Source organism: Carcharhinus amblyrhynchos, chromosome 15 (assembly GCF_965287045.1).
Source record: "Carcharhinus amblyrhynchos chromosome 15, sCarAmb.v2.hapA, whole genome shotgun sequence".
Classification (NCBI taxonomy): domain Eukaryota; kingdom Metazoa; phylum Chordata; class Chondrichthyes; order Carcharhiniformes; family Carcharhinidae; genus Carcharhinus; species Carcharhinus amblyrhynchos.
The window spans coordinates 52,486,095-52,500,633 of record NC_137338.1 but is presented as its reverse complement, the minus strand read 5'-3'; the positions used below and the strand labels follow the sequence as shown (position 1 = coordinate 52,500,633).

At 41.8% G+C, this 14,539-nt stretch overlaps 1 protein-coding gene across 9 annotated transcripts in view; it reads left to right on the top strand.

The window, feature by feature from the left end:
- dmd (dystrophin) overlaps positions 1 to 14,539 on the top strand; it is a 1,714,977-nt gene that overhangs the window by 727,948 nt on the left and 972,490 nt on the right. For all 9 annotated transcript variants that reach the window (XM_080203928.1, XM_080203931.1, XM_080203930.1 and 6 more), the window contains 2 exons: positions 4,604 to 4,848; positions 9,733 to 9,913. In XM_080203928.1, coding sequence (XP_080060054.1) covers positions 4,604 to 4,848; positions 9,733 to 9,913 — 426 coding nt within the window. The remainder of the gene's footprint in view (positions 1 to 4,603; positions 4,849 to 9,732; positions 9,914 to 14,539) is intronic.

Here is a 14,539-nt window from a genome sequence, read left to right as displayed (position 1 = left end):
AGTTTTTGCTACGAGCACCATTTTATGAACACCAGGTTTCTGGCGTGGTCACCAAAAATGAGTGAGAGGTAGGTTAATGCATGTAAATTTATTTTAATGCTGTTTTACATCTGCTTAGCGAGCCCGGTGTTCAAGCATCCAGGCTCGGCCCCCTTCATGACCTCTTTGGGAAACATTTGTGCCGTGAAGAATAGACATGCTCCATCCACATGAATGGGGAACAGTGGACTTGGCCTCACTGGTGGAATTGGAGGCCATTGAGCCCACACCCACCACCCTCCCGGGGGAGGCCAAGAGCAAGGGGAGGTGCACCTCTTGGGCAGTGCCAGACTGACAGTGCATCCTGGCACCTGGGGAATATCAGTCTGGCAACTGGGCAGTGCCCGAGGAATGGGGTAAGGGCCAATGGGAGAGGGGCTAATGGGGAGCGGGGGCCTGCTGTCACGCTGCAGGAATCGTGGGGGGTGAGGGAGGGAGAGGGGGAACCACTGCCACTCTGGATGGATCGGTGGGGGAAGGGAGAGAGGCGGGCCCTCTGTCATTCTGCCATACAGTGATTGGTGGGGGGAGGGGGAGAGAGGGGGCCTGATGCCACTCTGGAGGGATTGGCGGGGGAAGGAAGGGAGAGAGAACCCACTGCCACTTTGCCACTCTGTAGTGATTTTTGGGGGAGGGAGAGAGAGAGAGGCCTGATGCCACTGTATAGCGATTGGTGAGGGATGGGTGGCGGGTCCATAATCAGTGGGGGAGGGGGGATTCGTGATTATTCTGGATGAAAGGGGTTGGGGAGGGTGGTCAGTGGGAGCTGTATCTCTGACTTTGGGCACCTGTGATTGGAGAGGGGGAGCTGTTTCAGGCTGTCTGCACTGGCAGGGTCCTGACAGTTCTCTCTTCTCTGTCAGATCCCTGCTACTTCTAATGCGCATGTGCAGTACCAGAGGCCTGCACACGTGCACTACCTCCCTCTGCAGGCTTTTGAATGTGTTGAGTGCTGCCCAAAGGCTTCTGCAGCGAGCAACAAACATACTCAAAATCTTGTAGGCAGTGCATGAAATGGCGGGGGGGGGGGGCTGAAAACACACCCAAAAGATGGATCTGAAACTCTCACAGTTTCAACTCCGCCCAGCATTTAGAAAAGAAAAGGTAAAATTATCCCCCCAAGATTCAAAGAGTTTAGAAACTTTAATTCACAGGAACACCCCATAGCTAGTTAATGCCATTAAAAATTAATTCAACTTATCAAATGAACTTCCAAGTATAAACATGAGAGTTAGGCATTTAAATATGAAAGAGGTTACCCGATGCTGTAAAAAAAAATGGAAAGTAAGCTTTTGCTGATAGATAATGTGTGTAAGGTTTTTAATACAATATAGATGTATACTGTTTAGAAATTGTTGTTGTGTACTTTTTTATTTCAAAGCAGTGAAAAGATGATGCACTTCAGGTTATATCTGTACGAAAAATTTATGTTCAATTAATTGGCCATGACTTAATTCATTAGTTAGCCTGCCAAATTTATATATAGTCGCCAATTGCTACAACCCTGCCATGGATTGCTTTTGGGCTCACCATTTCTCTGCACCTCTGGCAGACTGTATATTGTTTGATATTGTTTTTGAGAGCACCTCTCATGGGCGGCACAGTAGCACTGCTGCTTCACAGCTCCAGGGACCTCGGTTTGATTCCTGGTTCAGGTCACTGTCTGTGTGGAGTTTGCATATTCTCCTCGTGTCTGTGTGGGTTTCCTCCGTGTGCTCTGGTTTCCTCCCACAGTCCAAAGATGTGCGGGTTAGGTTGATTGGCCATGCTAAAATTGCCCCTTAGTGACCTGAGATGTCTAGGTTAGAGGGATTATTGGGTAAAATATATGAGAGTATATGGGGGTGGGGCCTGGGTGGGATTGTGGTTGGTGCAGACTCGATGGGCCAAAGGGCTTCTTTCTGCACTGTAGGGTTCTATGATTCTCACCATACCAAACATAAACATGTCTTCTGTGAGCTGCTGAAATATTGGCTGGATTTTTGCTCCTGGACAGTGTATGTGAACCACTGCTACATCCGAACTGTCCATCCCTGTAGCGAGCAAGTAGGTCTTAAACCCAAAATCCATTGATTTCATAGCATGGATGGATATCTCGGTGTTGAAAGTGCTGGGAACGGAAATTTAAACTTTGCTCCATCATCATCGTTGTCACTTTTTTGAATTCTATGGGTGGAATTTTCCATTCGCTGCACAGAGTGCTGGCCAAGGCAAGAAAACTGGTGTCCAGCTCGTAGGCTGCACAGCTGTCTTTTCTCCCCAGATAATCTGGAGGCACAGCCCAAGGCATCACACTGGAAGGGCGGGGTTGGAAATAGCCAGGAGCTGGGAATCCTGAGACCACATAGTGCCCTGATCTCTGACCCACCCCCATCTCCCCAACCATGCACACAATCATGTCCAGCACAACCCCCCGATAAAGGAAACCTCATCTCCTCAGAGGGACCCCTAGATACAATGTCCAGGAATGTGCCCCCTCCCAGGGTTATACTTAGCTGTGCATCCTCAGTAGGTTCCCTTTGCCTGGTTCCCTTTTTTAAAAAGCAAAGGGGGAATTCCCAATGTGAAGAGATGGTATGGCAGCGATGCCCGCTATTTGTATTTTAATGTATTGAAATGAGGTTCCGGACCTTTCTGGGTGGGACCACCATTACATCATCAGCAAGTTTTTCTCCTTAGAGAGACGAAGGATGAGAGGTGACCTGATAGAGGTGTATAAGATGTTGAGAGGTATTGATCAAGTGGATTCTCAGAGGCTTTTTCTCAGGGCTGAAATGGCTGCCATGAGAGGACACAGGTTTAGGGTGCTAGGGAATAGGTACAGAGGAGATGTCAGGGGTAAGTTTTTCACTCAGAGAGTGGTGGGTGCTTGGAATCGTCTGCCGGCAGTGGTGGTGGAGGCAGCTTCGATAGGGTCTTTTAAGAGACTTCTGGATAAGTACACGGGACTTAGTAAGATAGAGGGTTATAGGTAAGCGTGTTCGGTAGGGACATGTTCGTAGCAACTTGTGGGCCAAAGGGCCTGTTTGTGCTGTAGTTTTTCTATGTTCTATATTGTAAGGACAGGGAGATTTTTGTTTTCCGAGTCTCTCAATATTTTGCACCCATGTCACCGTTTGCTATCTGGGTGAATGTAGCTACAAAACTGCAGTGTATATCTCTGAGCAACGGAGAGATGGCACACTCCAGGATACATATGTGTAGGGAATTTATTAACAAGAGTTTTAAAATATCTCTGTTGGCCAGGATGTCCGCCCCATGCTTGCAGCTGTAGCTTCCATTTGCTTCTACTGTTGGTTCACTTTTTTTGTACCAACACCCAGACTTAACTCATCAAAGTGAATGAAGCTCAATCAACATACAATTACAATTAAACACAGAAAAATTGAACCATTGACCACTAATGTTTGCAATAATAATCAAAGCTAAACAAGTTTAAATGGCAATCTTTACCAGCTGCTTTAACAAAAAAGATAATAATTTAATTTAAGTTTAAATGTGTGAATGTAAGTGCTAAGACAATGGATGAAGAAATGCTAGAAGTGACATTTATCACTATCAGAAACAATACATTATAGGACGTTCACCTATAAACTCCCTAGTATTTTCCACGTTGATTTCTCATTTGTGCCTCATTTTTCTCCTTTATCTATATATATTGGATTAGTAACATGTAAATGAATGAATTGACATTTTCAGTTGATGGATACCTTATCAAGAAAGGAATACAGTGAAGCACAAAATCTGTTGCTGGAGGGTGAAGGAAATAAATAAAATAGTTTCTCCTTTGCCAATACACTTGGTTTAATAATGCTGGGATGAGGAGCAAGAGGAAGGAAATATCTAGTCATGGGGCCCTTGCTACCGAGACGTGGGGCAGGCTTAAATCATCCAGGTGGTGTTTTCTGGTTTGTCAGTGTTTAAAAATATTTCATTACTCCCACCAAGAGGAGTGTTAATTTTATAATTTGCAGAATTATTTATTTTCATTTGGCTGCTCTTAACATGTCAGCATTACATTTAATAAATTAAATAATCTTGTTTTTAACTAGTTATTTTAGCCATCAGATTTTCTTATGGTAATCTGAATGATAAATGTTAGTTTATATACTGTGGGCTTCGATAGGAGCAGCATTGGATATAATTTGAACTTTAGAGGGTATCTCATGATCTCAGCATCTAAGGAGTTAGCTCCTACCATTTGCACACTTCCTAAACACAAGGTTGCATATCAGACACAAAACCAAATGTAATGTTTGCCAACACTCATTGATTACATTTGTGGACTTATGCTAACTAATCTAGCAAAGCATACATTCTGCTTTTCTCAAGATCTCTTCAAACATCCCAATCAACATCTTTAATATCTTCAAGTACAGTACAGAACCTTGATATAAATATCTGCAACTCTGAATGTGTTGAAAATTCAGTTGGCGTTTTTACTTCTGATGCACTTTCAGTGTACGTTTCTATGCAGTCCGTAGAAAGTCAATTTTCAAAATTTCTTGGAAAGTACTGCTAAATCCAATTGTTATTCTCCCTGATTTTTTTCCTATAATTACAGAGGGGATTTCATCTGCTGATGATATCAAACAGGCTTCAGAACAGCTCCACAACCGCTGGGAGGAATTTTGTCAACTTCTAGTGGAAAGAATGGACTGGCTGCAGTTTCAGAGCAAGATCATCAGTGTCTCTTCACAGCTACAGCAGCTTGAGCAAGCTGTGATCTCTGCGGAGAACTGGCTCAAAGCGCAACAGCCACCAGCCACTGAGTCAGATACTGCAAAAATCCAACTGGAGAAATGCAAGGTTAGAACAATCAGCAATTAGAATAAGTTTATTTTTGCAAGATTAGTACATGGTGATGGTCAGAACTGAGCCAGCTCTCTCTCATTGAATATCATCTTCATTGACACAGTGACATGACAGTTTTCCTAATGTTTTAAGGCAATGTTCAAACAAATTTCAAACTGTGATACACATAATGTGAATGCTTGCTCTTATACATGGAATAACATTATCTGTTACTGGAGCTGTAATTTAGAAATAAAAAAGTGCAACTCTGAAAGCCTCCAGGCTGATGAAAACTTATGCCCTGTTGCAAAATAATAGCCATGATGTGGAGATGCCGGTGTTGGATTGGGATAAACAGAATAATAGCTCCATAGCATCAACTGCCTGATGTGCTATTGTACAATATGCACTTGGGCCAGCAATTCATGCACTACATTCCTAATACTTCTGAGAGTGACAGGGAAAGCTGTCATAAGGATGTCAATTACTACTAAAATGAGAGAAAACTAAAATTGGGTTGTTGGCGTACATCTGTGTCTTTCTCCATCCCTTTGTTGGGATGTTCTGTAACTTGGAAAGATAAAGGAGAAAATAAGTATAAACACATCTAAGACAGTTGTCATTCTTAGAATGAAATTCAGTTTGCTGCGCCGAAATTTTGTAAGATGATGTTCCTTGAATTATTTATAGAAGGGGTTGTATCCCGTAAATATATAAGAAAAAACACATGGACAATTATCTAATGGCAATGATGATGACAAATAGTCTGAATTAGCGTGGCTAAAAGGGATGATGGGTAAGTCCTTTCATACAGATGTATTCCTATTGGTCGAGTAACCATTGGCAAGCCCACTGTTTCAGAGTTCATGTTTTAAGACTACTCTGCTTCACGAATCCGTGCCCTCTGCCTTTCAATTTCCAAATTCAGTTTCAGTCCCCAGATTACTCAGATCCCTAAAACCAGCCATTAGATTAATGGCTTGTCTCTATGCAGCCTTCTACATTTGAATCCTCCCTTTGTTTCTTGGTGACCAGAATTGGATGTAAGTTTCAGAATATGGTCTGATTAGCATTATGTGAGGTCTAATCATACCACCTTTGACTTGGTGTGTATTGTTTATTCAGTTACTCTAAACAGGGGTTCATTCTAATTTGATGCTTGTTAAGCAAGAGTGTCCAATTACTGATCATTTCCTTTTCATTGAAATGATTACGCTGTCAGTAATAAGATCTTAAATGCCTGAAACACACTCCAATGGCTAAGCTGATAATAAGGTAACTTATAGAGAGCACCTTGTGATAGTTACATTTAAAACTATCAGTTATGGTTCAACATTCTCACTTTTCTTTACAAGTTCTTCTCTAAGCCCAACCTGTCTCTGTAGCTTTTTCCAGCCCTGGATTTCAGTATTAGAATAGAATCATAGAATCCTTACAGTACAGAAGGAGGCCATTCAGCCCATTGAGTCTGTACTGACCACAATCCCACCCAGGCCCTCTTCCTGCAACCCTACACATTTACCTTGCTAACCCCCCTGACATAGGGTCCATATAAGAGTTCTATAGACTGTGAAACAGTTTCTGCAGATTGTTACTCCAATATTCAAAAAGGGAGGTAAAGTAAAAACAGGAAATTATAGATCACTAAGCTTAACATCGGTAGTGGGGAAAATTCTCGAATCCATTATCAAGGACTTTATAGTAGAGTGTTTAGAAAGCAGTGGCAGGATCAGACAGAGTCAGCATGGATTTATGAAGGGGAAATCATGTTTGACAAATCTGTTGGAATTCTTTGAAGATATAATGAGTAGAGCTGAAAAGGGGGAACCAATCGATGTGGTACATTTGGACTTTCAAGAAAAGTTTTGACAAAGTCCCGCGCAAGAGATTGTGCAAGATTAAAGTGCGTGGGATTGGAGGAAGTGTTTTGAGATGGATAGAAAACTAGTTGGCAAAGAGGCAACAAAGAGTGGGAATTAATTGGTGCTTTTCAAATTGATAGACAGTAACTAATGGGGTGCCACAGGGATTGGTGCTGGGACACCAATTATTCACAATACATATTAATGATTTGGATGAGGGAACAAAATGTAACACTTCAAAGTTTGTAGATGATATCAAGTTGGGTAGGAGGATGAACTATGATGAGAATGCAGAGAGATCCTTCAGAATGATCTGAATACATTGGGTGAGTGGGCTAATCAAAGGCAGATGCAATATAATTTGGATAAGTGTGAGTTATTCACTTTGGAAGCAAAAACAAGGTGGCACATTACTACCTGAATGGCTGTAAATTGGGAGAGGAGAATGTGCAGTGGGACATGGGTGTCCTTGTGCAGCGGTCACTGAAGGTAAGGTAAGCATGCAGATGCAGCAGGCGGGAAAGAAGGCAAGTGTCATGTTGACCTTCATTGTAAGAGGTTTCGAATACAGGAGCAGGGATGTCTTGTTGCAACTATACAGGACCTTGGTGAGACCACACCTCGAGTATTGGGTGCAGTTTTGGCAGTTTCCTCAGTTTTCTGAGGAAGGATGTTCTTGCGTTTGAGAGAGTGCAGTGAAGGTTTACCAGGATGATTCCAGGAATGGCAGATGATGTATGAGAGAGATTGACTAAGTTAGGTTTGTTTTCACTGGAGTTCAGACAAATGGGGGGGATCTCATTGAGACTTATAAAATTCTAACACACAGGATAGATGCAGGGAGAATGTTCCCGATGTGGGGGAGTCCAGAACCAGGGGTCACAGTCTGACGATTTAGGGTAGACCATTTGGGACGGAGGTGGGGAAACAGTTCATCACCTAAAGAGTGGTGAGCCTATGGAATTCATTACCACAGTAAGTAGGTGATGCCAAAACATTGAATGTATTCAAGAGGCGGCTGGATATCGCACTTGGGACAAATGGGATCAAAGGTTATGGGGAAAAAGCAGGATTAGGTTGATGAGTTGGATGATCAGCTATGATCATAATGAATGGCGGAACAGGCTCGAAGGGCCAAATGGCTTCCTCCTGCTCCTCTCTTATATGTCTATATCTACGTCTATTTAACATGGCCAATCCATCTAACCCACACATCTTTGCATTGTGGGAGTAAACTCACCCAGACATGGGGAGAAGGTGCAAACTCCACACAGACAGTGATTTGAGGCCGGAATTGAACCTGGGTCCCTGGCACTGTGAAGCAGCAGTGCTAACCACTGTGCCACCCGCTTAAAACCTATCTTCTTCCTGAGAACTTCCTCCTACTGTCTTGACTCAGTCCCTATTTTGGTATAGCAACTTGCATCTAGAGAGCAGGGATGGTTCCAGAAAGCAAACAGTAACAAATGAATTTCTTACATAAAATACCAGTAAATATGGTGATTTACAAAATGGGTCTATTAACTGGAAGGAGTGTAAAAATCGTTCCATGATTTGTCTTTGATGTTTTCCTTTATTCATGTAATGATATGTAAATACTATCCAGGTTAAATGTTTTCTGTTATTAAACAGTTTGTGATATTTAGAAAGAACACCACCTTTCACTTTGCTGAATAACAATGCAGTTTCAGTGGTCTAGTCACTCTACTAATATAACAAATTTTTAGATTTTTGTCATACATAATCAGAGCCTGTCAGATACTCTGCTTGTGTGGCAAATAAAAAATATTGAAATGTGTCACACAACAGCTTGATATGCATATAAAAGTGATGTATTTCCTCAGTATTAAAGAAGCTTATTCACATTTTGCAAGTGCCTTCCATTTATCAGGCCTAATATTCAAACAAAATGCAGGCTCTAATGTTAAACAAAAACAATTTGACAACTTTATTTGTTTGGAGAGGGAGATGATGTTACATCAAAGTGGTGAAATGTTTCAGTACAATTTTGCCTGTGTGGACGACTAATGAGACAGATCAACTAAGTGCTTTGTACAGAAACTGATGCCCTTTGATGAAAGAATACATGAACAGATAGTTGCACACATCCCCCTCTCCCTTGCACACAATCACATACACTTAGCTATTTTATTTTCCTATATGTATATACGTGTGTATGTCCTTTTCAGCATATATTGACAGGTTTTCAATTTGACTTCTGCAGCCCCTATCAAAATCTTTCATGAAACCTCTTTTGTAAGCAGTGCTTATATTTCTGGTATTTTGTTGTTGACGATGTTGGTAAGAATGGTGACATTATTAGGGGATAAGAGATTTTTAAAATCTCATTATCAACCACTCACTTCATTAACTTCATCCTAATTGGGTATGGCACAGCTTAGATACAATCACTGGTTCATTCATTAGTGCGTCACAATTGTACCAAAATGCCATATTCAGTAAAACACACTTTTCTGCACATGTCTCTACTTTGAAAGACTAGTGCTCTCCTCATTCACTATCCTGCCCAGTCCACCTAGAGTCACTGATTTACATTGTAATTTGAACATCTATCACCTTGCCAAGTAAATTAGCATCAAACATTTAAATTCTGATGAGTCAGCATTGTGTTTTGACACACAACCAAGCTCAGGGCTGCTGGGTGTAACTGCTCCAGCAAAGCTGGTCAGTCAGTCATTTTCATGTGTTAGATGATGAACTCTACCACTACCATCATCACAGTGCAAGGAACCCAGGTTCAATTCCCGGCTTGGGTCTGTATGGGGTTTGCACATTCTCCCCGTGCCTGCGTGGGTTTCCTCTGGATGCTCTGGTTTCCTCCCGCAATCTGAAAGATGTGCTGCTTAGGTGCATTGACCCAAACAGGCGTCAGAGTGTGGTGACTAGGGGAATTGCACAGTAACTTAACTGCAGTGTTAATGTAAACCTGACTTGTGACTAATAAATAAATTTTTTAAAAAAATTTTCAAATCTTGATATTGATTGAGCAAAATCTGTTTGTGTGCAAACCTTTTAGGAAGAAATCTCGCGATTGACAGCGCTACAGCCAATGGCTCACAAGCTGACAGAACAAGGAGCTGAGTTACAGCAGAAGGAGGAAGTGCCCAAGTCTTTGGGGGCTGATATCAAGGCCTCTACCAGTCATTTTGCTCATGTTCTTAAATCTCTGCAGGCGGAAGAGAAACAATTGCATTCCCGTAAGTGATTCTAGGTCTTCGTACTAGATACGTTTAATAACTGCTAAAAGCCAATCTTTCAACTGGTAAGCTTTCCCACACGCGGAATTGTATTTCTCTCACCAAACCAAAATAAAGCATGAATTACAGAACAGTGTCTCACAAAGTTACAAATAGTGTGACAAGTTCCTCAGAGGAAGAGATGCTTAGTTTTTATTCTAAATCATTGCTGAACACTAAATAATGACATCATTCAAATGGGAGAGAAAAAGCCCCTGTCAAGGATAGTAAATATATTTTACATGAATCAAAATAACAGGAGAGAAAAGTTTGACAATTTGTTTAAGTCTCTGTTTTACAAACATTTCAACTTTAGCAGCAGAAATGAAAATTTTCAAAATGTTTCGATGTAATATGCTGTCTATTTCTAATCTTGTAATCCTACACAAGCACTATCTTGTTATCCTACTGACATATTTGTGAATAGAAAATTAAAACAGATATTTCCATGACTTGCAAACATTAATTTTTCTTCCACATTCTAATGTGATTGAGAATTTAAATCAAATAATTTCCTTTTGGTAAAATTTTATTTTCTCATTAGATCTTGTATAAACGTTCACATAAATTTACTTTGAAACTTTCATGAGATTAACTTTATATATTCATCTCGTTAAAGAGGACATGATGTGTTTCTATTTTCAAAGATCAAAGGCAACATCTGTGAACCAATGTATTTCAGTTCAGCACTCTTCCAGGTGTTGCATTTTCCTGTCAAGGCTATCAATTTCAGTTTCAATTGTGGATATATGCAGAACTATTTAAATATCTTGAAGTGTTTAATGGAGATTTATTATAATTCTGTATAAATTTCCACATGTGTTGCTTCTGGGTGTGAACTCAGGAGTTGGGACTCAGGTTGATGAAAGTCTTTTATGTAGCCCTAGTTACTTAATTTTCCAATACTTTGGTTCCAGCACAGTTCAAGTCGAACCTTCCCAATGGAACAGCTCTTTTTCCCCCGGGGCTGATGTTGGTGCTCTGTGAATCAAAACCCACTTCTCCCACACAATCCTAGGACCATGCATTCAGCTGCCTCATTGTATTGATCCTGTGCCAATTTGCTTGTGTCTGAGAAAGTAATCCAGAGGTTATTACCTTTGTAGTTTTACTTTATAGTTTAGTCCCTATCTGCTCATACTCCCTCAATCGAGTCTCTTATCATGACCATATTATTGCTGTGGACCATGACAATGGGACCCTCTCCCACCCACCCCCAAGTTTCTCTCCAGCCCCAAGGAGATGTCCTTAACCTTGGCACCAGACTGACCACACACACAAATGTCCACTGACCTATGGGGTGAGACTACTGCATGGAATATGGTGCCAGGACAACTGTGGCTCCCCCTGTTGTATTGCAGCGTTCAAAGCCTGCCTCTGTCTCAACTCGGAGCAAAAATATTGCTCAACGGTTATTTGTAGTCCTGGTTTAAACTATGACCCAAGAGAAAAAAAGCATAAAACACACCACTGAATCACTTACCTGCTCACTTTATTAATGCAGCTAGATCTCACTATCTCTTACTCCCTCTCTTGGACTTTTTATCTTGTTAGAAAACAATAGCACCTTTTTGCTTGTACTTAGAATTCTCTCATTCACCAAATTTCCAAGTACACTGTTGTAGCTGGACATGGAGTGTCCCTTAGAGCTGCAAGGGTCACATTTAAAAAAAAATCCACGTCCCCATTAATTTATATATAATATATATATATATACATATATGTATGTATGAAGTGCTGATACCAATAAATCTCAGCAATGTGGGGAATCAGATCAGTCTGCTTGTTCTGTCACAAACAGATGACTCACAATTACCAGCAAGGCCACGTACCTGATTACCATAAATTTAAATAATTATAATACTTCTTAATGGCTTAGCATGATTGCATCTGGGGTTATCAAATGTTCCCATGCTGATGGAAATCACAACTGGTCTCCTGTAATCGTGATGACCACACTAGGGGCCCAGAGACCAGGGACATGGCTGGACAGTGCCATGGCATTGAAGGGGTTCACATTATTGGCAGTGGGCAGTGTGGATAGATGTTGGGGGAGGTGGCGGTTGGTGGGGGGGAGGGGGTGGCTGATGCCAGTGTGGATGGATGCGGCAGTGGGGGAGAGGTTGGACTTCTGTAGTCAAGGATTAAGGGTGTCCCCCATGTCTGCCAGGGGTCATGATGTCTGAGCATGGAGGCACCTCAGCTGAAAGATCTTTAGAAATGGCACCCCTATCCATGTGAAGCTGGCCTTGCTGGCTCCATGAGACGCCACCCACCAGAATGATGGCAAAAAACATGCGCCCCCTGTTTTTGTTTTAGACAAAGCATTAGAGGATCGGGAGAGAAAACCTGGCTGCATTTCTGGGAAGAAACATGTCACTGTTCAGTCAGAATCTGACAATTTGCCATCTTTTGGGAAAATTCTGCCCTGTATTAAAATAATGAAATATCAAATGTTTTCTAAAACTTTGGACAATGTGAAAGGTGCAATATGAATGCAGTTTTTTTTAAATCCTTGTCTGTTGGTGACCTGTTAGAATGGCTTGCACAATAGAGAAAAAAGTAACAAGTTTCAGTCAAACTGGGTGAATATAAATTGTTGACTTGTTCATGGCTCTGACAGTCTATGAAACTGCATTACGTTTCCAAAGATAGTGTGAATTAGTTTCCCCAAACACAAGTTGCAGCAAATTATTTTATCTGGCTGAGGATGTCAGCTATTATTTAGCTGCACAGGCCTGGCAGTATCTGTGAAGAACAAAACAAGAATTTTGTCGGGATGTGGGATGTTTTACCCATCGTCTGGAGAGCCTGTGAGAGACCTGAATCACAGGCCAATCAAGACCCTAAGGGTGAAAGTCTCACCAACTGAGAGCTGCCAACCTATCGGAGGTGCACAGCTCCTGTCCTCAGTGGCACCAACGGGGAAGGTTAGCTGTTGCCAGAACCCTCCCCACCAGAGGTGACAAGTTGGCAGTTTTATCCATCATGAATGCCACATGTCAACAGGTCCACCCACCACTGAGTTAATTGGTGATGGGTTGAAGTTCTTGCATTGTTATCAGTTGGCCACATAAGAGTCTCAAGAGATAGCAGGTAGAAAGGTTGACCATTGGTCTTCCTGCCCAGTACTTAATTCTGGCAGAGGCAGGAAGGTGACAGGGTCCAGTATGCCATCATTCCACCTATTTACAAGCCTCAACACTCGCCACTGGCAAGAGCATAACATTCCACCCATCATTGTGAACTTTCCATCTTCCCAGATGCTGCCAGACCTGCTCAGTACTTTCAACATTTTCTGTTTTTATTTCAGGTTCCCAGCACCTGCAATATTTTGCTCTTGTTTTAGCTGGAAAGTAGATCTGTCAGTTTGTAGTATATCACAGGCTGTAAGATGACTAAAGCGCACTTTGTTTTTGTACTTGCTGACTGAGCAGATTTGGCACTGAGAGCTGAGACTTAGCAGATTTTTGCTGCAAAGCTGTCAAAGCTGAGTTGGCGTACTCTGTGTCTCTGTCTGTGTCATGTGGGATTAAAAAAGATGCTCTTTGATGGTTAGATCTGCTGTTAAAACTCTGGCACAGTCGTTAGATACAGAAGCAGCAACTTCTGTCAGGGACTTTAATTTGGCCTCAAATCTAATTTTAGAATGTCTCTCTACTTTAAACATAGATAAATTCAGAGGATTACATTGAAGTGAGCTAAGTATTATTCAGATTGCCATGTAAATTCTTTGTACTGAACAAATTACAGGCATTTATTTTTGTTCATATTTTATTGAAATCAACAACGTTTCAAAACTTTTTTTTTAGCAAAGTTTAAAAAGTTTCATTTTTAGGACTTCTCTCTGATGAAGGGTCATCTAGACTCGAAATATTGGCTCTATTCTCTTTCATGATGTGGATCATCCAGACACACAGATCAGCCATGGGAATCAAATTCGCACCTCAATATGCCAGCACCTTCATGCACAGGTTCAAACAAGACTTCTTCACTGCACAGGACCTTCAACAGATGCTATACACTAGATACATCAATGACATTTTCTTCTTTTGGACTCATGGTGAACAATCATTGAAACAACTATATGATGACATCAGCAAGTTCCATCCCACCATCAAACTCACCATAGACTACTCTCCGGAATCGGCTGCATTCTTCGATACACGCATCTCCATTAAGGACGGTCACCTCAGCACTTCACTGTAGCGCAAGCCCACGAATAACCTCACAATGCTCTACTTCTCCAGCTTCCACCCTAAACACATTAAAGAAGACATCCCCTATGGACAAGCCTTCCGTACACACAGGATCTGATCAGATGGCGAGGATCGTAACAGACATCTCCAGATGCTGAAAGATGCCCTCATGAGAACAGGATATGGCACTTGACTCATCGATTGACAGTTCCGACGCGCCACAGCGAAAAACCGCACCAACCTCTTCAGAAGACAAACACAGGACATGGTGGGTAGAGTGCCCTTCGTCGTCCAGTACTTCCCCGGAGCAGAGAAGCTATGACATCTTCTCTGGGTCCTTCAATATGTCATTGATAAAGGCGAATATCTTGCCAAGGCCATCCCCACA